Source organism: Anolis carolinensis, chromosome 2 (assembly GCF_035594765.1).
Source record: "Anolis carolinensis isolate JA03-04 chromosome 2, rAnoCar3.1.pri, whole genome shotgun sequence".
Classification (NCBI taxonomy): domain Eukaryota; kingdom Metazoa; phylum Chordata; class Lepidosauria; order Squamata; family Dactyloidae; genus Anolis; species Anolis carolinensis.
Genome location: NC_085842.1, coordinates 315,706,384 through 315,732,408, shown reverse-complemented (window position 1 = coordinate 315,732,408; position 26,025 = coordinate 315,706,384). Strand labels below are relative to the sequence as shown.

The following is a 26,025-nucleotide window of genomic DNA, read 5'->3' as shown; positions in this document are numbered from 1 at the left end:
CGAGAACATAATTAGAAAACTATATTACTTTTGAAATCAACACTTTTGTCCCTGCACAGCTCTGGAGTGGAACTGCGCATCAGCCTCCCACCCCCACTGATACTATGGCTCTCTCAGTAGTGCATTTTGTAATCTGGATTCCCCAGGAGTGTAAATGAAGAGTCAATTCATGGAAAGGACTGGTTTCATGAAGACTGGGAAAGAATCTGTGCCTGCACTTGCAAGTGCTTCGTTCAGCAAATAAATTGCTAAGTTGCAAAGACTCCTGGAAAGAAGGGGGAAAATATCAGTCTAAAATGCAGAGGCAGGAGCTCCAAGCACATTAATCAACACACATCTGCAATGTTGTAAACTTACACATCTTCCCTGTGTTATAATTACTTGTGGGAGCTGATGGAGACAGAGAGGGAAGAAACATACACACAAGGCTTCTTAGGAACTCAAATTATTTTCTTCTTTCAAGAAAAAGAAATTAAAACTCCTCTATGTATTAAATGGAATTATATTGTATATTTAATGGCTGTTTTTCCACCCAAATGAAAAGACTTTTTGGGCCACATTAGCATGATTTGAAGCAACACAAAAATGCTTACAGGCATCTTCTTGAAAATCTATTATTTTCATACCCCAGAAATTGCTTTTCTGCTGGAAGGTTCATCTAGTTGACCACATACTGTCCAATAATTAACAGATGAAAAGAAGATCAAATGAGGATAAGCAATATCAGAGTGTGGCCAAAGTTATTAATGAAAAACGACACCCAAGCTGCATGCAGCAGTTTACTATTGTCTCAACCTACTGGTATGATCAAGATTTTGCCCCCTCCTTTCCTTTTGCCACATTGAGTTTGTTATTGAAATACCAGAACCACAAAGGGTAAAAATAAAGGTTTTCCCCTGACATTAAATCTAGTCATTTCTGACTTGAGGGGTTGGTGCTCATCTCCATTTCTAAGCTGAAGAGCCAGAGTTGTCCGTAGACACCTCCAGGGTTATGTGGCCAGCATGACTGCATGGAGTGCTGTTACCTTCCAGCCAGAGCGGACTTATTGATCTGCTCACATTTGCATGTTTTTAAACTGCTAGGTTGGCAGAAGCTGCAGCTAACAGCAGGAGCTCATCCCAGTCTTCGGATTTGAACCGCCAACCTTTCAGTCAGCAAGTTCAGCAGCTCAGAGGTTTAACCCGCTGCGCCATCAGCGGCTCCCGAAACAGACCCCAAAGCCTGAGGCTCTAAGGGTGCCCAGAAATTGAGACTGCAAATGATATTTCCCTCCAGTTCCAAGTATCTTCCAAATGAACCCGCCCAAGTTGCACAAGCACATACACACACCCCAGGGAATATCCTATCGTTTGATCCAGGAAGGAACATAATCCCCTCACAATACCCCGGGAGTTTCACAATGGACCCAGGAAAGTGCCACAGGGTTTTCCCAATATCAACTGCTTCATTGTTGGGAACTCATTCAAATCGCAAGCATGCAATCAGACCCCCCTCCCTAAAAAATCATTCAAGCTTTGTCAGCACCCCTACCACCCATTGCTAAGCTGGACAAGACCCCTAGTCCCATTCTGGACAGGTGAGAATGGGGACATTAACACCTATGAGCCCAAACCCTACATTCTTTCCTTTCCCACATCCATGATCAAGCAACAGTCGCAGGACTTCAAATGAAGCAATAACAGCTTATTAAAGTTTCAGCTGAACCCAGAAACCAATCAGAGGCAGTGGTGGAAATTGCATCTCAACCAACCAGCTTGCAGATGTTAGCTAGCTGGTGCTGACCTGGACAAATCAGCATCCAGGGAGGAATGGGATGGGACTGTAGCTGCCAAATGAGAATGGTTGGAGGGGACTTTATCACACGCAGTTGCACTCTGTCAGCATTTGTTCAATCACTGATCCCAGGAACTTACTCGGACAGTCACTCTTTTTATCACACTTCTTTACATTTCCACAACTGCTACACTTTGCTGTTTTGTGAGTCTCTTAGGTGGATTTCCTTTTTGGGGAGGGAATTTCACCCTCCCACAGCTATCTAGCTATACCATTTTTTAAATAATGTCAATAAAATTTCATTAAAATGAAAAATACCCCTTTCTCCTCCTCCTCCTCCTCCTCCTCCTCCTCCTTCTCCTCCTCTTCTTCTTCTTCTTCTTCTTCTTCTTCTTCTTCTTCTTCTTCTTCTTCTTCTTCTTCTTCTTTTTTTGGAAGGGAGAGTGGAGGAAAGATAGAGAGGGATAATGCTGCCTTCTGGGTAAATCCCAGGATTCTGATGCAATTGGGACCATTAACAGATTTTGCCCATTGAAAGCAATGGGATCTAGTTCTATGCCGTCTCTATGTGATAAAGTTCTCATTCAGATAGCTGAGAAAGAAAACAGCAAAAGAGGTTGACACAACTTCTCTGTTTGATCTGATTGTTCTATTTTGGCTCCAGCCTCTTTCAGCAGAGACTCTCTCTCTCTCTCTCTCTCTCTCTCTCTCACACACACACACACACACACACACACACACAGGTTAGAGGCAGAAACATATCCTCCAAAAATTTCACAGAACAAAATCAGGACATGTACAACCACCTGCTAAGGCAGTCTATTCTACTGTGAAATAGCTCTTACCATCAAAAAGTTCATAATGTTCAGGTAGAACATCTTTTCTCTGCCCATGTCAATCAGACTTGTGTGTTAGCTAACCATTCCTCGCTGTATTATTGATTCAATGGGGCATTTCTAACAGGTTTCTAGCCAGAGTAACTAGCCCAAGATATCATAAAAAGCATAGTTCAATAAAGATGTGAGTACTACCTCCGTATCTCTTGTATTTCATAGCTGAAAATGGAGACAACCACATCAGAATGTAGTCAAGATGACAAACTTTATTACTGAATTAAAACATAAACAAGGAGAAGAGGCATCAAATTGCTTTTGCCTTAGTCTAGTCAAAAATGACAAAACTACACATTCTTCTTTCTGTTGAGCTGCGTGCAAATTAGGTTTCCTCTTTGAACAAATTTTGCAGCAGCTGAAGTAAACTGAGGACAATAGAGAAAAATAGCAGTTGGAGAGAGAAACTGGGGAGTTTAAAAAAACAACTGAAGAAGTGGGATGACAGAGGATTAATCTTGACTATCTCTGCCAAATTTAGACTTTTGGAGGGCAATACTTTTCAAGTAATGTGACATTGTTTTAATATGAGGTTTCTGTCTTGTGTTATAATTTTTGACACCTACATTTCTTCTTCAGATGGAAAAAAACAAAGCCCTCCCTTTTAGTTATTTTATGTCATTTTCCTGGTAATGATAATGTAACGATGCAAGTGAGATCTTCCACAGTGTTCATGATTTAATGTTAATTGCAGCAGAGATTTGCAGTCATAAATCCTATCATTTGGAATTTTCTTTTAGATGCCAATTTCATGTCATAAATTTATCAACCCTTCCTCCCTCCAAAAAAAAACCCTTACAAACAACTATTGCATGTTGTGAAATGATAAAACTATTTTGCCAAGATTTATTGGAATGGTTAGTGTTTTAACATCTGTGGCATTAGACCATTAGCGTCTTGCTTTCCCCTTTTTCCAGACTTTGACAATACATTAGGGCAAGTTTAATAAGCGATATTAAAAATCAAAGAGCTGCTTGTTGCAAGACCATACAGATCATTTGTTCAGAGCTGTTTTCAGGACAAGCTTCTTACCATCTGTTGTTTGTGAGTTCTCCGATGCAGGCAGGAAGCATGGCATAAATGCTAAACTTGATGGGATTTGATCAAACTGCCAAGTCGGAGCCCTGGAAAATGAATTTTATTAAAGAGAAAAAAGAAAATATGGTGTAATATGGATGGCACATATTCTCCTTGGAGTCTTCCTACTGGAATATAAGAGATCACAATAGTAATAATAGTAATAGTAATAGTAATAATAATAATCATAATAATAACTTTATTCTTATATCCCGCCACCATCTCCCCGAAGAGACTTGGGGCGGCTTACATGGGGACCATGCCCAGCATAAACAAGGATTACTAGGTAAAACCCAATTAAAAACATATAACAAATAAACTATGTGACTAAAACAATTAATATGATTTAAAAAATCATAAAAATACATAATTAACCAACATTAACATTAAGAAGTGTGTATTTTTGCTCGTGGAATACATTACAGTGGAATCTCAAACTTTAGTGAATAATAAAATTGCTTGAGATTGTATGCGGGAATGCATAACATAAATGTGTCAGTATTAAAATTGCTCCACAATTAGTCTCTGGGAAAAATACGAAGCACTAGGGTTGCTGTTTCCATGAAAGATCTACATGGTTTGAGTCTAGGTAACCTACAGATTATATTTTCCTGTGTAATCTGTCCTGTACACTGAGTTCTTCCAGCAGACATTTACTGTAGGCACCAAGTCTACACTTATCACTTATCCTAGGGCTAATATGGTGTGATGATGCTGGTTTGCTGTTAAGATGGCTTAGACTGTCACCCTCCAGCTGCCATGGAGATGGAGATGGTGAGGCTGACCATACAGCAGTGCTGAAATGGATTTGGCACTACCCGATAGCCTCCTTCTCTTCCCAGCCCATGCCAGAGCTCCCTGTCGGCCATTGCCATCCCCAGCTCATTAAAGATCAAGCCAGTTACTTCAAGGATACCATCCATCCATCTTGCCCTTGGTCAGCCCCTCTTCCCTTTTCCTTCCATTTTTCCCAGCATCATTATCTTCTCCAAGCTTTCCTGACTTCCCATGATGTGGCCAAAATACTTCACTCCAGTGAGCAGTCAGGCATTATTTCCTAAAGTATGGATTGGTTGCTCTTCTTGCGGTCCAAGGCACTCTCAGAATGTTCCTACAACACCACAGTTCAAAAGCATCTCTCTTCCTTTGCTCAGCCTTCCTTGTGGTCCAGCTCTCGCATCCATAGGTTACTATGGGGAATACCATTGCTTTAACTATGTGGACCTTCGTTGCCAGTGTGATGTCTCTACTCTTCACTGTTTTATTGAGTTTGCATCACTTAGCCACCGTAAAGCTGATCCACCAGGCTTTCACACCAAGTGGTCCATGTAGATGTAGCCTAGATTGGCAAATGTTATCTGGGGCAAGTCTACACTAACCAGTAAATTTGGAATAGAAATGCTTTAGACTGACCTTGGAGAAGGTCACAAATACTCTTCTGAACATGTGACAGTGACAGGTCAGAGTCCACATGGTCGAACTGTATTGACCCAATGGATCATCACCTCATCTTTTGAGTCACCATTGCCACTCCCAGGCAGCTACAGAGCTCAGATTCAGCTTCTGGTTTTCATGGGCACCCCATGAAACATCAGCAGAAGTCAACTTCCCCACCTTTTCTTGGCAACACAACCACTGTTGACAATAAATTCCTTGTTGCAATACCCCTACCGGCTGATAGTCTGTTTCCAGGCACAATGATGGTTATGACCAAATAGAGTCTTTATGGCTGAGGTCTATCATATTCGAGGAAGTGCATCTTCCTATATGATCTTTTCTAAACTCCAAGATCGTCAAGGAACAAGCTTTCCCATGAATTGAGAAAGTAAGCAGAATTAACTCAGTCCTTTTGTCTTTACTTATTTGTCAGCATTGTTCTCCTATCTGCTTTATTAGTATATATGAAGTATAATGTTCATATTTGGTTACTCCCCCCCCCCCCTTTTCTTCTTCTTTCTTCCTACGTTGCAGGTGCTTTCGTGTTATTCAGATATTGTGTTACTTACAAGAATTTTTATTATTCTGTCATTGTATTACTTCCTCAATAACCTTACTTGTGAGAATATCACTGCCATTATATGATTAGGGAATGTTTTTGTATTACTGAGATAAAGGTTGCTCTCAGAACTGTTTCCTATTATTATTATTTCTTTCCTTTTGGTCAAAACGGATATTAACCAAAAAGCCATCCCATTGTATATATGTTTTGCATACATTATTCTATTCATATAATCACACTTGTTTTTGTTTTTGGTGCTTTCTCTATTGGTTATCCTCAGCAATATCTGTATTTCTTGTGATTTCTGTTATCATGATTAGACACCATGGCACAATGGAAAGGTTTTTTTCATATATACTAATGCAGATAAGGAACCTCTTGTCACAGGCAAACACTTATTTTCTGAGGAAACTAATTTAATTCACAATGCTAGTTGGAATGTCTTTGAAAGAACTTGTAAGTAGAAGGTTAGAACAAATGACATGATTCTACATTGATTGAATATCTTAAGAATGACATGATTCGTCATGGTCACTACATCAACTTTGGACTTGATATGCTTAGGAATTAGAAGTTTCGAAACTGAATCAGCAGAAATTTTGCATAAATGCTTATCTGACCTTACGTTATTGTTTATTGAAAACATCAATCAATTAGTACATACTATGGGATCTGAAATAGGTGATTCCTTGCTTACCATGAGAGCTTTCATTGAGGTAAAGAAATTAAATGCTCATATATCAAATGTGAAGGTTGAAACTGAATGTTTATTCAATGAATTGAAGATAATGAAGGTTATTAAATTTAAGAGGGAATGAGGTTTTTTACACAATTGGAAGAAACAGGTTTCCTTTTCTGATTTACTGAGAAAGAGAATTACCAGGCCTTATCTGCACAATCTGATAAGAAAGAGGAAGTGGCTCTATCTTATTTAAACTACTGAGTGCATCAAGGAAATCAAAGTGGGATCAAGGGCAACAAGGGAATCATATTCGGTGTCCAACTTATCATCCAGGACTCTTTCTTCAGAAGAATATGAGACATTGAATTTGAGATTAGTTTTTATTCCCCCCTCCCCCCCAGTTTTCATTCCAAACTAGAATTGATTTGTTCAAGTTGGTTCAAGTTGCTGCAGAATTGGATGGCATCCAGATTAGAATTTTAAGAACTGTCTTGGGAACCCCAAGGTGTGTAACATATCAGTACAGTCCTTTAGGCTGGAAACAGGATCAAAGTCTGGGTTCATGAAGATTTGTCCGTTTATTTTTAATTTTTTTGTGAAGACTGAAAGGAATATGAGATAATTAACTAGAAAAATTATGTTTTCTGGAACAACTGGCTTTTAGCCCTTCAAAAGAAAAATCCTAGTATGAAAATATTGCATGTTGTCTTCACCAATTTAGCTTGTGAGAAATCTATTATCCCCAGAAAAATAATATGCCAGTTGTGATAGAGTTGTGTATGTGTGCTGCTACTTCCAAATCCAACTTTTCTTGTCTTTGGGAAGTCTTCTGTTACATACATGTGGAAGCTGCAGCTGGTGAGATCACATTCAGAGGCTAGGGCATGGTGGCACATGCCTGAAATGGCAAAGGAAGCATGGCCAACGATGGTGACAGAATTCAAAGATAGGGAAGAACAAGCACAAGAGAGAGGATCCAGAAGGAGATGAGGAGGAAGGTGGTTGAGCAAGATGGATGATGACATAGAGAATGAGAGAGAGAAAGATGAGCAAAGGGAAGACAGTCATGAAAAGTTGAGCAAGGGCCAGGGTGAGTGGCAGATGTAAATAGGAACAGAATAAGGCAAAAGGATAAAGGGAACATGGAAAGATCTGAGAAAAGGAAATGAGAAGCATAGGAAAGGAGCAGTACAGAGAAGAACAAACTGGGAGGATTGGAATGATATCATGAGGAGAAGGCTGGAGAAAGCTAGAACTTGATTCAAGGAATGGAAGTGCTACATGGAAAAGGAGGAAGACAAATGGATGCAGAAGTGGACAAAGAGAGAGTACAGAACAAGAGAAGATTGAATGAAGACTGTAAAAGGAGCAAAAAGGTATTAGATGGTCTGTATAGCCCAGCTTTGATAATTATTCATAAAATTGGAAATATGTCATGCATGAATCTAGCTTTGGTATTCAAGGAGGTATTCAATGAACGATCTGTAGACAAATAAGTTACTTTTCACTGAATATGCTTTTAAACTGCCTTAGAGTCTATGTATTGTTGAATATATGTTTTAGAGATGTAAATGTTTTTCTGTATCAATTTTGGTAGCCACCTTGAGTGGCAGGGTTGGGAAACAGGAGTAGATTAAATGAGGACTGGAATTTGTAACCAGCAAATTTATTATACAGTAGAGTTTCACTTATCCCAGCTAAACGAGCCGGCAGAACCTTGGATAAGTGAATATCTTGGATAATAAGGAGGGATTAAGGAAAAGCCTATTAAACATCAAATTAGGTTATGATTTTACAAATTAAGCACCAAAACATCATGTTATACAAAAAATTTGACAGAAAAAGTAGTTCAATACGCAGTAATGTTATGTTGTAATTACTGTATTTATGAATTTAGTACCAAAATATCACGATATATTGGAAACGTTGACTACAAAATGCATTGGATAATCCAGAACCTTGGATAAGCGAGTCTTGGATAAGTGAGACTCTACTGTATATGCTTGTGTAGAAATCTAGAAATTGTAACCAAAAAGTTTATCTGAAAACTTGACTTATCCATGGGTCAATGCAAGTACTGTACCTTATCTTCAATTCTCTGAGTCGTTACAATGGTGGATGGCTTAAAATCATCTAGTACTAGAGTGCATTTTGCTGAGATTCTGCTCTGATGTGAAATTAGCCTTTTTGATGTGCTACAAAAAACAACAACCTATCAATGCTTTGCAACAACGCTTGTCTAGTGCTTTTCTGAATGACAGCTATGTTGTTTTAAGCACGAAGCTGCAATGGTTGCAGCTTGGAAAGAGCCACTGGATGTTTTCCCAGATTGACTTGAGCTGCATCCAGTCCTACTTGATTAAATGTTTATAGCCAAAACTATGCACTGATTTTAATAAGCTAACGACCAGGAACTTAATGAAAAGCTTCTGCTGCATCAAGAGATAGGAGCGTTTCCAGGAATGTTCTTCTTAGATTGATATAAACTTCCACACATTAAAGTGTGTCTTCTGATTTGCAGCATTAAGCTAATGAAAATTGCCATTTTGGAATAGAGAAATGCAAATTCGTATTACTATTGGGATTCGAATTTTAGAATAGTACTCTTCCTTTTCTTTATGTTTGTTAAAATGTGTTTTTACTATAATTTTTCTCTATTTCAGTTAGCTTTTGTTGCTTACCCATTTACCCACCCTCTACCCTCGTTCCAAGTAACCCAGAAAAAGATTTCCCCGAGTGGTCTTCCAAGTTGGCACAGCAATGATCCTAACTCTCACCTTTTCCAAGGTTGTTGTCCAACGCAAAGTTCATCGCCATATTTCATTAGGAATAGTAATCAGATCAAACAAACAAAAGAGATGACTCAAATCAAAGGATAAATTCAGTTCCTTAAAAAAATTCACAGAACTGATCACAGCTTAGAAATAGTAATGTTAGTTAAGGAAGAACACAAGCTAATTCCCCCATCTTCGAGGACAAAGGATGTCTTAACATATGACAAATAACTGTTGTAATTTTTTTTCACATTTTGCACAATTTTGCTAAATGTGAGAAGCTTGAGCAAAAAAAATGCTTGTTACATAAAAGCACACTTTTCTGTGCCAAAACCTTTTTGTGTGAAAGACCCTGAGACTTTCTCACAATGAATTTCTCAGAAAGTCAACAAAGACAAAAAGCCTTGATAATTTCACAGATTGAGGTGAAACCTTTTGAAACTTTCTCTTTCTTTCTTTCTTTCTTTCTTTCTTTCTTTCTTTCTTTCTTTCTTTCTTTCTTTCTTTCTTTCTTGCATGTAAGAAAGAAATATGCAAAGTTTTACCTAGCATTTAATCCCTTCTTCTAGAGTTTATTAGAGTTGTCTCAGCATTACTCCTGACATGGAACAATGGATTCAATCTAAAGACACCCCAACTAAACTTTAGGAAGAACTTCCTGACAGTGGAATATGCTGAGGTTGTATGGTGTCTTGCCAAATGCAATGAAGGTTCCATGTTTAGATTCAGAAACAACAACAGGCACAGATTGTGGATGAAAAAGCTGCTTAGATTTACTATACAGCCAGAGCAAATCAACAAGCTAATTAGCTTATGGGAGCCACAGAGAGAAGCAAGATGGGACCCTTCTGAAGTAGCCATTGAGTACATGACACTTCAGTCACAGGTTTGTGCTGAGGCTCCAACTTGTATTCTGACTCAAAGCATTTCTACTGAACTCTTGCTTACACTTTGAGACATGCTAGATATCATGCCACCCTTGGCTATCACTCAAATGCTTATATCTTGCATTTGGCATGTTTAAACTTGACCCTACACCAAGGCCATCCTTCAATAATACACTAATAATAATGATAATAATGATAATGATAATAATAATAATAATAATAATAAGAAGAAGAAGAAGAAGAAGAAGAAGAAGAAGAAGAAGAAGAGGATTTAAAGATCGAACTGCAAAGACTCTGGCACAAGCTATTCAAGGTGGTCCCAGTGATGATCGGCACACTGGGTGCAGTGCCTAAAAGCCTTGGCCTGCAATTAAACACAATCAGTGCTGACAAAATTACCACCTGCCAGCTGCAGAAGGCCACCTTACTGGGATCTGCTCGCATTATTCACCGATACATCACACAGTCCTAGACACTTGGGAAGTGTCCAACGTGTGATCCAATTCAACAGCCAGCAGAGTGTCTGCTGTGGGCTCATCTTGTTGTGTTTCAAATAATAATACTGTATACTTTATATATATTATATTCTATCTCCCCAGGAGGACTCAGAGCAGATTATAGAACACATATGAGGCAAACATTCAATGCCTTTTACACAATGACATACAATACACAGACAGAGGTAAAGGTCTTCTCCCTCTTTCATCTCTAGTGTCTGAAGCTGATGCTCAACTTCTGGTCATGGGGAGGTGCTCTTGTTCCATTTTTTTCCATGCCTAAGAGCCTGTTATCCATAGATACCTCTGATCTGTTGCCAGCATGGTTTGCATATCTGCACAGGTAACATTTTACCTTTCCGCTGAGGTAGTACCTATTGATCTACTTGCATTGCATGCTTTCCAACTGCTAGGTTGGCAGAAGCTAGGGCTGACAATAGAGAGCTCACCCCGAATCACGACTTTGAACTGCCTACCCTCTGGTTGAAAGATTTCCTGAAGCTAGTGGTTTAACTTGCTGTGTTACTGCGGACCCTGCAAGGTCATTAATTACAAATATCCTCCCTACAATACCCCAGGTGCATTACCTTAAACATTTGGCAAATGGACAGAGTACATGATTTTAATAAAAAAATACCATCCTCAAAACCAACATGGACAAATTTCTAAGCAGTCTAGAGAGATATAAAGATAGCATGGAGGTACAACTATCTCCTTGAGATGACAGTGGTCTTCTGACAGTTACCCATACAGATGGCTATCTCTTAGGAGTGTTTGGATTGTGTATTACTGAATGGCAGAAAGGAGTTGGATGGGATAGACCTCATGATCTCTTTAATCTCTATGGACCCATCTACATCAGTCAAATGAGGTAGGCTGGGGTGAATGAACTTAGTGGTGTCCACATGATGAAAGAGGCAGATTTTCTCTACATGGCTGCCAAGGACACTTAGCATGGCCTTACCTTGCATTATCCAAAGTCTAAGAGGCCTTGAAACTTTCCTGAAACTCCAGAGCTCACTTGCACTTTGGGCACATGTAAACAGTTGGGCTGATTCTGAGTTGGAAATGGCCATCACTGTTTATATGGTCATCCTCCTGTCCCTGAGCTTAGGTACAGTAAATGGCCCATACCATCACCATCCTGTCTTCATTATAGTGGCAACCATGGACTGTGAAATTGTTGGTGGTAATCACTTGTCACAAGTTCTGGAACTAGCCAGAGCACCAAAGTGATCAGAGAAGGAAGAGGATAAAAAAAGGGACAAAGCTGAGTCACTTTGACACTTTGCCCACAGTTTGGACTTGGCACAAGTGAAAACCACCAGCTATTTTGCACCCTGTAGTTGCTACTATGATGAGGACAGGAAGGTGTGTGTAAAAGCAGCACCAAAGTAAGTATCCCATCCAGATCAGCTCTGGCATAAGTGGCGCACGTAGATGTGCCAACAGATTCTAGTATTCTACTTAAATCTTTAATTTTACAAGGAGTTTTTTTTTCAAGTAAAGCCAAATTCATGTAAATAGTTGTAGGAGTGGAATTGCTTCTCACAATTGGAGGGAACCACACTGGTCTACTCAGCTTGAATGCAGGAAGAGTTTGCTCCACATCATCCATGGCAAGCACAGATAAGCGTGGCAATTTGGTCTGCGGTGGGTAATTTGCTGAAGATGGCTTCAAGCATTTGATATCCTGTTATTTTTCAGGGGAAGGAGATGGGAAAATAAAATCCGCCCAGGCCAGTCTGTTGGTTCATTTTCCCCTGGAATCTTTTATCCTAATTAAACAGCTGGTTCCTTCTTAGCTGAGATAAATTCAGTTTACTAAATGGGATTTCAGAGGTGTGCGGCCAGGCACCATTGGCCTAGCCTTCTTGCGGATAACATCTGGAGAGTCAATTACTGCCTCAGCCAAGATCTATCGCACACAACACCTCAGATGCCATAAGATTAACATGGGAAAGCTACTGGTCTATAAAGAAATCTCCTCAGGTGATTATCCAACTGTTCCAACAAGGAAGCATCTGCAATTTTTTTTGGAAGGCCATTGCTGTGCTTCAGCTAAGACTGAAATCAGTCTAAATTCACCCAATTTGCATTGAGTGCCCAAAGCCCTGAAATTATCTGCAGTCTGGCAGGCCTGATTTACAATGAAAGTTGCCTCTGGAGGGAAAAAGTCAAGGTGAACCCAGAACCATAAGGAATTTCAAGGGAGAGAAAATGGCACTTGGAATAACAGGCAAGGTCTGTCTCCTGAGTAGATTGAATGCATACTTTGAGTTTGGAATACACACAAACACACACGCACACACATACACATTGCACAGCAGCTTCCAAAATCCTACAGAACAGCTATTAACTTGCCCAAACTCTGCTTGAGAGCCTTAGAAAGCATTTTATCCAGATTAGTAGTTAGCTTTATTTCATGCATTAGTAATATTATATATTATATAAACATTATATTCCTCTATCCCTATCCATATGTCAGGTTTATCTTATATTTTATTAATACAAATAATTTATATGCTTCTAAATCTTATGTTTCTCTTTTAATATATGTGTTTTAATGATCTGGGCTTTTAACTGTGATGTATCCCACCTCGAGCCTTGAGAAAAGTCATATTACAAATAAAATTTTTATTGCTGTTTTTTATTATTATTATTATTATTATTATTATTATTATTATTATTAACACAGCAAACAAAATATATAATATGGATTTTTTGCATGACACCCAGTGTGCCGATTACCAGTGGGACGACCTTCGATTCTGAGGTAATAATAGTAATAAATTATTATTATTATTATTATTATTATTATTATTATTATTATTATTATTATTATTATTCTTTATTGTATGACACAGCAAACAAGATAGATATGCTGGATTTCGTATCACAAAATCACAAGTCGAACACTTCCCAAGTGTCTAGGACTGTGTGATGTATTTTCGGATAATGCGTGCAGATCCCAGTAGGGTGGCCTTCTGCAGTTGGCAGATCGTAATTTTGTCAATGTCTATTGTTTCCAAATGCCGGCTGAGATCTTTAGGCACAGCACCCCGTGTGCCCATCACCACCGGGACCACCTGCACTGGTTTCTGCCAGAGTCTTTGAAGTTCAATCTTGAGGTCCTGATAGCGGCTGAGTTTTTCCTATTGTTTTTCGTCAATGCAATTGTCACCTGGGATGGCAACATCAATCAATCAATCAATTATTATTATTGTTGTTATTATTATTATTATTATGGATTGAAAATAGTAAAACAATAATCTCTAAACAAAAGCAATAACAAGTCAGCAGGAGGATTAATAAACACATCTAACCATGTCTATCGTGCTATAGATTGACAAACAGTTCACATTGTGTGTGAAGGTTTTTTTTAGTTAAATGTTGGAGCATAGGGGAATATTCCAGCAATTTGTCAAACTGAATTAATGGATTTTTGGTAGGCAGTTTAGCATTTGCATTTGAGTCAAATCGCGGGCGATCTCTACTATATTGAGCTGTCTGTTTTCTCCTTTAGACTCCCCAACGGCTGGTTATGCAGGCAGGGCATGTCACAAATACCTCCAGTCTTGTTTTCCCCCATTTGTCATGCTCTACCAAGTGAGGAAAGCAACATGGTTGTAGGGTGAAACCAACCACAAAGTCTGTTATTTAACAAGACGGCGGCGGCGCCTCAAGGGTAACCAACAAAAGCAGCTCTTTGGCTCTTTCTCTAGAATGCGAAAACAGTGAATGACAAGTTCTACTTCATGGTTCTGGGAAGAGGGCATAGATTGCAGAGGTTTGCTAATATAAGAGGAAGGGATAATGGTTGCAACTGTAGAAAAGAGATATGTCTCACAGAAACAAGGAAGCTTCAAAGTCTCTCTCAAAGGAGACACGATGATATCCAATAATTCCTTAGAATATAAAAAGACTTAATACATTTTAATCTCTTTCTTTACTTCCTCTTTTTTGCAAATGCAGATGTACAAATTTTCATTATACTAGATTTCAGATTGAATGAACACTAAAAATCCATTGCTTTTTTGCACCCAATTCACAAAGAGCTATAAAGAAAGCCTCTGAGGACTGTAGTATTCTTTAAGTGGTGAACTGGAATCTTGAGACGTTTCCCAGTAGGAACAGAAAGAGTACAAAAGGGAAGTAAAAATGCATTTGAAAATTAAGATGTGCAGCAGGAGACCATGAATGAAGTGTTCTCTGAAGCCCGATTCCGAATTCCGCATAGTGAACTGAATGTGTGAGGGACGGGAGAAGATTCCCCAAGCCAATTTGAATCCATAGCCAAATGTCAATGCCAACAATCATTCCCTGTCTCTTACATTACATGCTATTGCTTCTGTCTTGTAGCGGAATGTGAGATAAGATGAAAAGAAGACTTCAGCTGAACAAGAAGCTTCTATTTGCAATCTGGATCATTGGAAAAACAAAACATAACACAACTGTGCAGACAGACTTCATGAATCAAGACCCAATTTTTCAAGCTTTGGTTCTCAAAATGTTTTGCACTTGAACTCACAGGAATCTTGGGCACTATAGTAGGAATTTCAGTAAGACCTCCAAACATTTAGACAGCCAAAATTATGAAAGCTAATTGCATGGGGGATATTATTATCCGCAGATGACCACTTCCTAAGTGGCAATGAAGGGAAGGGAGGTTTGACTCAGGTCCAGGCTGATTTGGCATATCATATGGCATAACAGCCCTGAGTCTGGGCACACAGGATTTCCTCCAGCTACTGCAAAGGCAAGACTGCCCACCAATGCCAAGCATGTTCAGTGCTGCTGGGCAGCCACCCTTACCATCCCCTCTTATCCTCCATGTCACACATGGGCCCTACCGACCTATCCTCTGTCACCTGTAGTGACACTGACCAGGGCAATGGAGTGAAGATGGAGAAAGGAGAGGAAGAATTTTCCTCTTCTTCCCCCTCCCTTCCCAGACTTCCCCATGACCCCAACCAATGTCACTCTAGGTAACAGAGGACAGGTAGGGCCCATGCCACAGCCAAAGATCCTGCAATCAGGAAAACGGGGGAGATAGTGACTGGCATCTTGTGTCCCTGGCAGGGCCGGCCCAAGGTAATTTTCAAGTGTAAGCGAACAGAATTTTGGCGCCCCCCCAAAACAATCGGATATCGAATTGTTGGCAGTTGTGAGGCTACCCTGAGTCCTCTTCAGGGTGAGAAGGGCGGGACACAAGTATGGGAAATAAATAAATAAATAAATAAAACCAGGACAGTAAAAAAAGAACACTCAAAAACAGGGGAATTCCAGACATGAAACAATCAGGGCCAGCTAACACCACCCAACAAAGATTCCCTCAGGCAGGAAGCAGCCAGCTATGAATATGTGAGGGACATTCAATGCTAATCAAGGTGGCCAACTGCAACATTCACACTTGCCTCAACCTCACAACCTCTGAGGATGCCTGCCATAGATGTGGGTGAAATGTCAGGAGAGAATGCTTCTGGAGCATGGCCAGACAGCCCAGAAAATGCACAGCAACTCAATAATGATAATGATAATTTTATTTCTTACCCGCTCAAGACGGTTGACAACATTGCTAGAACACATAATAATTTAAAAACACTCCGTAAAATATACATATGGAAACATATGTCCATAAAATACACAAAACAAAAAGGAGCCCCGGTAGCGAAGTGTGTTAAAGCACTGAGCTGCTGAACTTGCAGACCGAAAGGTCCCAGGTTCAAATCCCGGGAGCGAAATGAGCGCCCGCTGTTAGCTCCAGCTTTTGCCAACCTAGTAGTTCGAAAACATGCCAATGTGAGTAGATCAATAGGTACCACTTCCGGCGGGAAGGTAACGGTGCTCCATGCAGTCATGCTGGCCACATGACCTTGGAGGTGTCTACGGACAACACTGGCTCTTTGGCTTAGAAATGGAGATGAGCACCAACCCCCAGAGTCAGACATGACTGGACTTAACGTCAGGGGAAACCTTTACCTTTACCTTACACAAAACAAAAATTAGACATAGAGTGGAAGTTTAAACAATATCATGAAAAGGGTGAGAAATCTGCCCCTCTCCATATGGTATGAATCAGGGGTCCCCAAACTAAGGCCCGGGGGCCGGATGCGGCCCATCGAAGCCATTTATCCAGCCCCATGGCACAAGGGCAGAAGGGGGTTGGGCTAAGTAACCCAAGGGGTCTCTTCTTCTCTTACAACCATTATTATTATTATTATTATTATTATTATTATTATTATTATTATTATTATTAATATTGAGGCTGGGTGGCCATCTATCAGGGATGCTTTGCTTGTGCTTTTGCTGCACAGAGACAGAAGGTAGTTGGACTAAATGGCCCAAGGGGTCTCTTCCAATCCTATTATTATTATTATTATTATTATTATTATTATTATTATTATTATTATTATTAAGGCTGGGTGGCCATCTATCAGGGATGCTTTGCTTGTGCTTTTGGTGCACACAGGCAGAAGGGGGTTGAACTAAATGGCCCAAGGGGTCTCTTCCAATCCTATTATTATTATTATTATTATTATTATTATTATTATTATTATTATTATTGAGGCTGGGTGGCCATCTATCAGGGATGCTTTGCTTGTGCTTTTGGTGCACACAGGCAGAAGGGGGTTGGACTAAATGGCCCAAGGGGTCTCTTCCAAACCTCTTTCTTCTTCTTCTTCTTCTTCTTCTTCTTCTTCTTCTTCTTCTTCTTCTTCTTCTTCACATTGACGCTGGGTGGTCATCTGTCAGGGGTGCTTTGTTTGTGCTTTCGATGCACAAAGCAGAAGGGGATTGGACTCAATGGCCCAAAGGGTGTCTTCCAACCCTCTTTTTTATTGTTATTGTTATTATTTATTTATTTATTTAGATATTTATTTATTATTGCTCGGTGGCCAACTATAGTCTGGCCCTCCAACGGTCCGAAGGATCGTGAACTGGCCCCCTGTTTAAAAAGTTTGGGGACCCCTGGTATGAATAAAGAAATCCACTGGACTTAACTGGCACTTGTATCTTTATTTCTCCATTGGAAGAAGTGAGGCACCGTGGAATTAACATAGTTTGACTCCACTTTCACTGCCACGGCTCAATGCTATGGAATCCTGGGAGTTATAGTTTGGTGAGGCATCTAAACTATTTGGCAGAGAAGGTTTAAAGACCTTATAAAACTACAATTCCCAGGGTTTCATAGCATTGAGCCATGGCAATGAAATTGGAGTCAAACTGCATTAATTCCAAAGTGCAGCTGCCCTTTGGTGAGATATATGCATCCCTCTGAAGTACACCACTACAATATACACTACAATATACCCTTAGGCCCTTTCTGTATTGCCATATAAAATGCAGGTTATCTGCTTTGAACTGGATTATATGGGAGTGTAGACTCAGATAACCCAGTTCAAGGCAGATAATGTGGATTATCTGCGTTGATAATCTGAATTATATGGTTATGTAGAAGAACCCATACCCTGCCATATAAGATCCAGACTATCTGCTCTGAACTGGATTATATGGCTGTGTAGATGCATATAATCCGGTTCAGTACATATGACCTGGATTATCTGCCTTCATAATCTCAATTATATGGTTATGTAGAAGAACCCATACCCTGCCATATAAAATCCAGACTATCTGCTCTGAACTGGATTATATGGCTGTATGGATGCATGTAATCCGGTTCAGTGCATATGACCTGGATTATCTGCCTTCATAATCTCAATTATATGGTTATGTAGAAGAACCCATACCCTGCCATATAAAATCCAGACTATCTGCTCTGAACTGGATTATATGGCTGTGTGGATGCATATAATCTGGTTCAAAGCAGAAAATGTGGATTATCTGCCTTGATAATCTGTCTTCTATGGCTGTGAAGAAGGGGCCTTAGGAAACTATAAATCCTAGGAGTAGGCCCACATGTTCCAGCTTCTGGAACATGGCCAAGCAGCTGAAAAACCTGCAGCAACCCAGCCTCAGGCCCCTCCATTTCCCCCCTCAGTTGCCAAGTTGGCCCAGGCCTGCCCTGGAGACATGCCTGGCGAAATGCTGGGAACAGGGACGGGTTCCTACCTGCCCCGTCTTCATGGCTGAGAGGGTCCCCAAGGAGGTGCATGGCAGGGGCACAGGCCTGCTCGACCTGCCAGAGCTCCTTCCAGCCTCGGAGGGCTGCCGGGCGTTGCGGGAGGAATCCAGGAAGGGTGCAGGTAGAGCAGCAGGCCCAGAGGCCTGGCCTCAGGTCTTGTTCAGGGGCAAGAGGGCTGCAAGGGCGAGAGGGCCGAGTGCGAGAGAGGCGTGAGTGGGCCGAGTGCGAGAGGGGCGTGAGTGGGCCGAGTGCGAGAGAGGCGTGAGTGGGCCGAGTGCGAGAGGGGCATGAGTGGGCCGAGTGAGAGAGATGCGTGAGTGGGCCGAGTGCGAGAGGGGCGTGAGTGGGCCGAGTGAGAGAGATGCGTGAGTGGGCCGAGTGCGAGAGGGGCGTGAGTGGGCCGAGTGCGAGAGAGGCGTGAGTGGGCCGAGTGCGAGAGGGGCGTGAATGGGCCGAGTGAGAGAGATGCGTGAGTGGGCCGAGTGCGAGAGGGGCGTGAGTGGGCCGAGTGAGAGAGATGCGTGAGTGGGCCGAGTGCAAGAGGGGTGTGAGTGGGCCGAGTGAGAGAGAGGCGCGAGTGGGCCGAGTGCGAGAGGGGCGTGAGTGGGCCGAGTGAGAGAGAGGTGCGAGTGGGCCGAGTGCGAGAGAGGCGTGAGTGGGCCGAGTGCGAGAGGGGCGTGAGTGGGCCGAGTGAGAGAGAGGCGCGAGTGGGCCGAGTGCGAGAGGGGCGTGAGTGGGCCGAGTGAGAGAGATGCGTGAGTGGGCCAGTGAGAGAGAGGCGCGAGTGGGCCGAGTGAGAGAGGGGAGTGAGTGGGCCGAGTGAGAGAGATGCGTGAGTGGGCCGAGTGCGAGAGGGGAGTGAGTGGGCCGAGTGAGAGAGAGGCGCGAGTGGGCCGAGTGCGAGAGAGGCGTGAGTGGGCCGAGTGCGAGAGGGGCATGAGTGGGACGAGTGAGAGAGAGGCGTGAGTGGGCCGAGTGCAAGAGGGGTGTGTGTCATGCAGCCAGATCCCAGGGCTGAATTTCCAAGCCCTGAATCTGACTTCATAACATAAACATGCGAGCACCTGGCGGGAGAAGATAAAATGAGCCTGGGAACTCAGGGGTGAAAGTATAAACAATTATAATTGCTGTAGTGTGGGGGGGATAGAAACCTTGGTGGAAATGTGATCCAGAAGGTGGGGTTTGATGATGATATTTGCGTGTGATATTACGTTGCATCAGAAGTGATAAAATTAGATGTATGTAAACATTAGGTCATTCTCGACTTTTCCAAAGTCATGTATTCTTCAATAAAGATTGTGTTTGAGAGCAGCTGTCTTTGATCTGCGTTCAGACTGGTCCTTTGAAGTAAGCCTGACATTAAAGTCGAGAATCCCATTTCTCACCCTCCTGCGGAATTCGCAGTGAAGTGATAATGAGCGAGGAAGAAGATCAAAGCCCAAATGAGGCAGAGAGGCCTTTGCAAGGGGCCCGGCCGAAGAGAGAAGAGACGCTGCAAGCCATAGCTTCCTCTACGGGGTACCCCAAGCCGAACGGCGTGACCCAGAGAATTCCCAGGCTCGGAAGAGGCGTCTCTGCAGCTGCAGAAACCAGTTGGGGATCTGGAGGAAGTATGCCGGAGACCGTGGCCCTGCGGTTATCCATCCTGGAAACTAATTTATCCAGGCTGTCGGAAACCGTGGGGAGATTGGTGCCATTATTGGAAGAGAATCTCCAGAAGGAGGCCAGCCGATATGGCGCCGAGAGAGAACCAAGCAAAGAAGGAGATTGGAGCCAGAGGGGCCAGCGGGCGTCAACGCAGAGCCCCGTGGCGGCAAGGGACGAGGGAGATGAGGAATACTGGCAGGAGCTGCAGTTCCGGGACAGCATGGCGCGAGAAGTGGAGCGTCAGCGAGCCCTGGGGACCCTGAGGCCGCCGTCTCCAACAGAGCTCCCAACCCCCCGAATGGGCGTCGGGGTGGAAAGGCCACTGGGGCCAGGGATCGGGTCCAGTGGATTCGCAGACGAAGGCGGAGAGGAGCGGGGGGTCCAGGAAGAGGAGGAGGATGTGCCGTACGACGAGGAAAGGCGAGATGAGGGGGCTACAGCTAGGCCAGTATGCGGATGGGCGGAAGAGCCAACAGCGGCGGCAGACTTCCAGGAGCCGCGCAGAATGACCACCGGAGTGGGGCGCGGCGTGTTCCAAGGAGCCACCCGAGGAAACCTGATGCAACCCTTCCCCATGCCGCCCAGACAATATCAAAGGGCTGCAGAATGGATGCCTAGAAGGGAAGATCTCAAGCTGGAATACGGAGGGGAATCAGAGGAACTGAACTTTTTTCTAATTAGCATTAGAGGATACATGGAAGACAACGCACACACATTTCCCTCCGAAGCAAGCAGGGTTCGAGCCATCGGCAACACACTAAAGCGAGGAGCAGCCAGCTGGTATGTGCAATTGCATGCCAGACGCGACCCATGCCTGAGGTCAGTGCCCCGCTTCCTCGCCGCACTGGAGAACCAGTTCAGAGACCGGCTAGAGCAATTGAGGGCTCGAGACCAGCTGAAAGGAATAAAACAGAGGGACAAAACGGTGCCCGAGTACGCAGAGGAATTCCTCCACCTCGCGGAAAGGGTACCGGAGTGGTCTGAAGTAACCAAAGTGGAACTATTTAAAGAGGGACTACGCCCCGAGATTTTCAGCTGGGCAGCGCACAGAGACGACCCCGAGACACTCCAGGGATGGATTCAACTAGCGGGGCGCGTCGAATCTACCCTGGCACAAGTAAAGCGCTTCAGGAGCAGCAGCGGCCAGCAAAGACCGGTGGCGAGAGGTCGAGGAGAAACGAGGAAGCAAGAAAGACCCGGAGGGAGGCCGGGGATTCCCTCCAGAGGAGACGACAACAAACCTAAACCGGGATGCTTTGTATGTGGGAAGACGGGCCACCGAGCAGCGGAATGCTGGGCCCGGAAGGGGGAGCCGCCAAAAGCCCCAAAGCCCAAGCCAGCAACCGGGAGGCGTGCGGAGGAGGAGGTGCAGGCCCCAGAATCTTCGGAAAGATTGGTGAGTCGGGACAAACGCATGATAGTAGTACCAATTTGCCTCTCGGGGCTAGAAAATCGGGCCACCTGCAAGGCGTTTGTAGACTGCGGGTGTTCTAGGAACATTATAACCCCAGAATTAGCAGGAGCGCTGAAATGCCAGCAGATGGCACTTGACTCCCCAATTGCATTTTCGCAGCTAGATGGATCAGTCGCTGCTGGGGAAGTATCTACAAAGGAATTACGGGGAGTTCCATGCAAAATAGGCAAATGGGGAGGAAGAATATCCTTTGTGATAGCCCCTATTGCCACATACCATGTAATATTGGGGATACCATGGCTCGAACAAGCAAATCCTGAAGTAGATTGGAGAGGAAAAAGCTTAGCATTTAAAGAACAGCAGATGCAATGGGAGATAAGCAAAATTGCAGAAGAGGAGGACGAGGAAGACGAAGCAGGGGAAATAGACCCACAGCTATTGCCACCTGAATACAGAGACTTTGCGGATGTTTTCAATCAGAAAGAGGCCAGTAAATTGCCTCCCAAAAGAAATATAGAAGTAGGGATTGAAATAACCCCAGGAGCAGACTTACCAAAACCAAAAGTGTATCCCATGTCTGTGCAAGAGAAGGAGGAATTGAGAAAATACATTGATAAAAACCTGGCTCGAGGCTTCATTAAGCCATCTAATTCTCCTCTCGGGGCTCCAGTGTTATTTAGGAGAAAGAAAGACAATTCCCTAAGATTGTGCATTGATTATCGAAATTTAAACGCAATTACCAAGGACAATAAATACCCTATGCCCTTAGTCAAGGATTTAATTACCGTATTGAAGAAAGGGAGCATATTTACTAAACTGGATTTAATTGAAGCGTATCATAAATTAAGGATCAAACCGGAGGATACTTGGAAAACCGCATTTTCCTGCGCATTCGGCCATTTTGAATACGAAATTTTGCCTTTCGGGTTAAAAAATGGAAGCGGCTGCTTTATGCAGCTTATAAATGAAATACTACACCCGTTATTGTACAGAGGGGTGTTCATATTCCTTGATGATATCTTGATCATTTCTGAAGATAAGGAAAAGCACGTAAAATTGGTCCGGGAAGTTTTGCAGAGACTAAGAGAAGCAAAGCTGTACGCAAAACTGTCCAAATGTGAATTTAATAAAACTCAAATTGACTTTCTGGGATATCGGATGTCTCCAGAAGGGTTAGCTATGGATCCAGCTAAAGTAGCAGATGTGAAAGAATGGGGAGTGCCTCAAACAAGGAGGCAATTACAATCATTTCTGGGGTTTGCAAATTTTTACAGACCCTTCATAAAAGGCTTTGCACAAATAACCGCACCCCTTACAGAACTTTTAAAAACAAAAGGGAAAGGGGAGACAGCAAAAGTGAAAGCTCCCGGCGCCAAACTGAGTTGGACGCCAGAATGCCAAAAGGCATTCGAGACCTTAAAAGAATGCTTCACTGAAGGACCCATCCTAAAACACCCTGATATCAGGAGCCCTTTCATAATCCATTGCGATGCCTCAGACTGTGCGTACGGGGCAGTGCTATTGCAAAAGGATCAAAATGGGAACTTAAAACCCTGTGGATATTTGTCACGGAAGTTCAGCGAAACTGAAAAAAGTTGGCCAATATGGGAAAAAGAGGCATTAGCCATATTAAAAGCCTTAGAATGCTGGCGACACTTCCTCGAAGGAAGCGGAATCCCATTCGAAATTTGGTCTGACCATAAGAATCTCCAGTATTTAAAGTCTCCTAGAAAATTGTCCCCCAAACAAATCAGATGGGCGCAATACTTCAGCAGATTCGATTTCCAATTAAAGTTTTTTCAAGGGAAACAGAATGTCTTGGCAGATGCTCTTTCACGCATGCCTCAACACGAAGGCCTAACCACAGCAAAGGAGGGGACAATATTCTCTGACAAACAATGGGGCTTAGCTGTCAGGACAAGAGCACAAACCCAAAAGGAGGACACGGCTTTTGTCGAACTCGGCGGGGAAGATAACTGGGGAAATGAACTAAAACAGTCTTATAAAGGAGATCAATGGATCGCGTCCAACGCAGAAAAGGGGGACCAGAAGGGGGGATTTTGGTTTGTAAACAAGAAACTGTATATCCCAGCAATATTAAGGATTAAGATTCTGCATCGTTTTCACAACAACCAGAGCGCTGGTCATACAGGAATTACCAAAACAACAAAGGCAATAGCAAAACATTGTTGGTGGCCAGGAATGAGGAAGGACATAAAGAATCATGTTGTCCAATGTGATGATTGTGCCAGAAATAAATCAGGAGGAGGGAAGCCTATGGGATTGTTACAGACAGTAGCAGAACCTACCAGGCCTTGGGAATGTGTAGCTATGGACTTTGTGGGAGAACTGCCAGTCAGCAAAGGACATCGTTATATTTGGACAGTATTAGACCTGTTTTCTAAACAGGCCCACTTTATAGCACTGACGAAGCTACCATCGGCTGAGAAACTAGCTGAATTGTACATAAACCATATTTACAAATTACATGGATGTCCAAGTAGAGTAGTCAGTGACAGAGGAGTACAATTCACAGCAAAATTTTGGGAAAAATTCTTGGAAATGCTAGGAGCAGAAAGGAGTTTAAGTTCTGCTTTTCACCCCATGACAAACGGGGCGGTAGAACGTACTCAGCAAACGCTTGGGCAGTTCCTTCGAATGTACTCTAACATGAGACAAAATGACTGGTCTAGGTGGTTGGCGTTTGCGGAACTAGCCTTTAATTCAACTATACATTCAGCAACAAACAAAACCCCCTTTGAAGTAGTTTACGGGTATGAAATACAACCTTTACCCCAATTGCCGAGGTGGACAGAAAATGAAGGAACAGAGGCAGGGAAATGGAAAACGCAAATGATGGAATGTTGGAATCAAGTGACTGCATCGTTAAAAGAAGCACACAAAAAGTATAAAACGTTCGCAGACAGAAAGAGGGTGGAAGGCGATAAATTAGATAAAGGAGATCTAGTGTGGTTAAGTACCCAAAACATCAAATTGGGGTTACCTTCAAGAAAACTGGGCCCCAAATATATTGGACCATTCAGAATACAGGGTGTTATCAATGAAGTGACTTTCCAATTGGCATTGCCAAAAAGTTTAGGGAAAATACACCCAGTCTTCCATCGCAGCTTGCTGAAAAAATATATGGGGACTTTAGACAAAATGGACCCATAGAGTTATTGTTTGATTTGTTTCAGGACTATGGTGAAAGAAGAACCGAAGAGGAGGACGAAGAAAACGGGGGCGCCATGTCATGCAGCCAGATCCCAGGGCTGAATTTCCAAGCCCTGAATCTGACTTCATAACATAAACATGCGAGCACCTGGCGGGAGAAGATAAAATGAGCCTGGGAACTCAGGGGTGAAAGTATAAACAATTATAATTGCTGTAGTGTGGGGGGGATAGAAACCTTGGTGGAAATGTGATCCAGAAGGTGGGGTTTGATGATGATATTTGCGTGTGATATTACGTTGCATCAGAAGTGATAAAATTAGATGTATGTAAACATTAGGTCATTCTCGACTTTTCCAAAGTCATGTATTCTTCAATAAAGATTGTGTTTGAGAGCAGCTGTCTTTGATCTGCGTTCAGACTGGTCCTTTGAAGTAAGCCTGACAGGTGTGAGTGGGCCGAGTGAGAGAGAGGCGCGAGTGGGCCGAGTGAGAGAGAGGTGCGAGTGGGCCGAGTGTGAGAGAGGCGTGAGTGGGCCGAGTGCGAGAGGGGCGTGAGTGGGCCGAGTGAGAGAGAGGCGCAAGTGGGCCGAGTGAGAGAGAGGCGCGAGTGGGCCGAGTGAGAGAGGGGAGTGAGTGGGCCGAGTGCGAGAGAGGCGTGAGTGGGCCGAGTGCGAGAGGGGAGTGAGTGGGCCGAGTGCGAGAGGGGCGTGAGTGGGCCGAGTGCGAGAGGGGAGTGAGTGGGCCGAGTGCGAGAGAGGCGTGAGTGGGCCGAGTGAGAGAGGGGAGTGAGTGGGCCTTGTGCAAGAGGGGCGTGAGTGGGCCGAGTGCGAGAGAGGCGTGAGTGGGCCGAGTGCGAGAGGGGCGTGAGTGGGCCGAGTGCGAGAGGGGAGTGAGTGGGCCGAGTGAGAGAGAGGCGCGAGTGGGCCGAGTGCGAGAGAGGCGTGAGTGGGCCGAGTGCGAGAGGGGCATGAGTGGGACGAGTGAGAGAGAGGCGTGAGTGGGCCGAGTGCAAGAGGGGTGTGAGTGGGCCGAGTGAGAGAGAGGCGCGAGTGGGCCGAGTGAGAGGGAGGTGCGAGTGGGCCGAGTGCGAGAGAGGCGTGAGTTGGCCAAGTGCGAGAGGGGC

The 26,025-nt window shown here is 43.3% G+C and overlaps 1 protein-coding gene across 2 annotated transcripts in view; it reads right to left on the bottom strand.

Moving 5' to 3' along the window:
* Positions 1-2,858: 2,858 nt before the first annotated feature.
* Positions 2,859-26,025, bottom strand: part of rit2 (Ras like without CAAX 2) — a 260,805-nt gene continuing 237,638 nt past the window's right edge. The window contains exons 5-6 of one of the 2 annotated variants that reach the window (XR_010003669.1): positions 3,699-3,790; positions 2,859-3,034 (exon numbers count right to left, since the gene is read on the bottom strand). Coding sequence is in view for 1 of the 2 variants with exons in the window: in XM_008103644.3 (XP_008101851.1) it covers positions 3,770-3,790 (21 nt within the window). In the remaining variant the exon portion in view is untranslated. Of the gene's footprint in view, positions 3,791-26,025 lie in introns of both variants that reach the window. The other variant, XM_008103644.3, reaches the window with a different exon arrangement.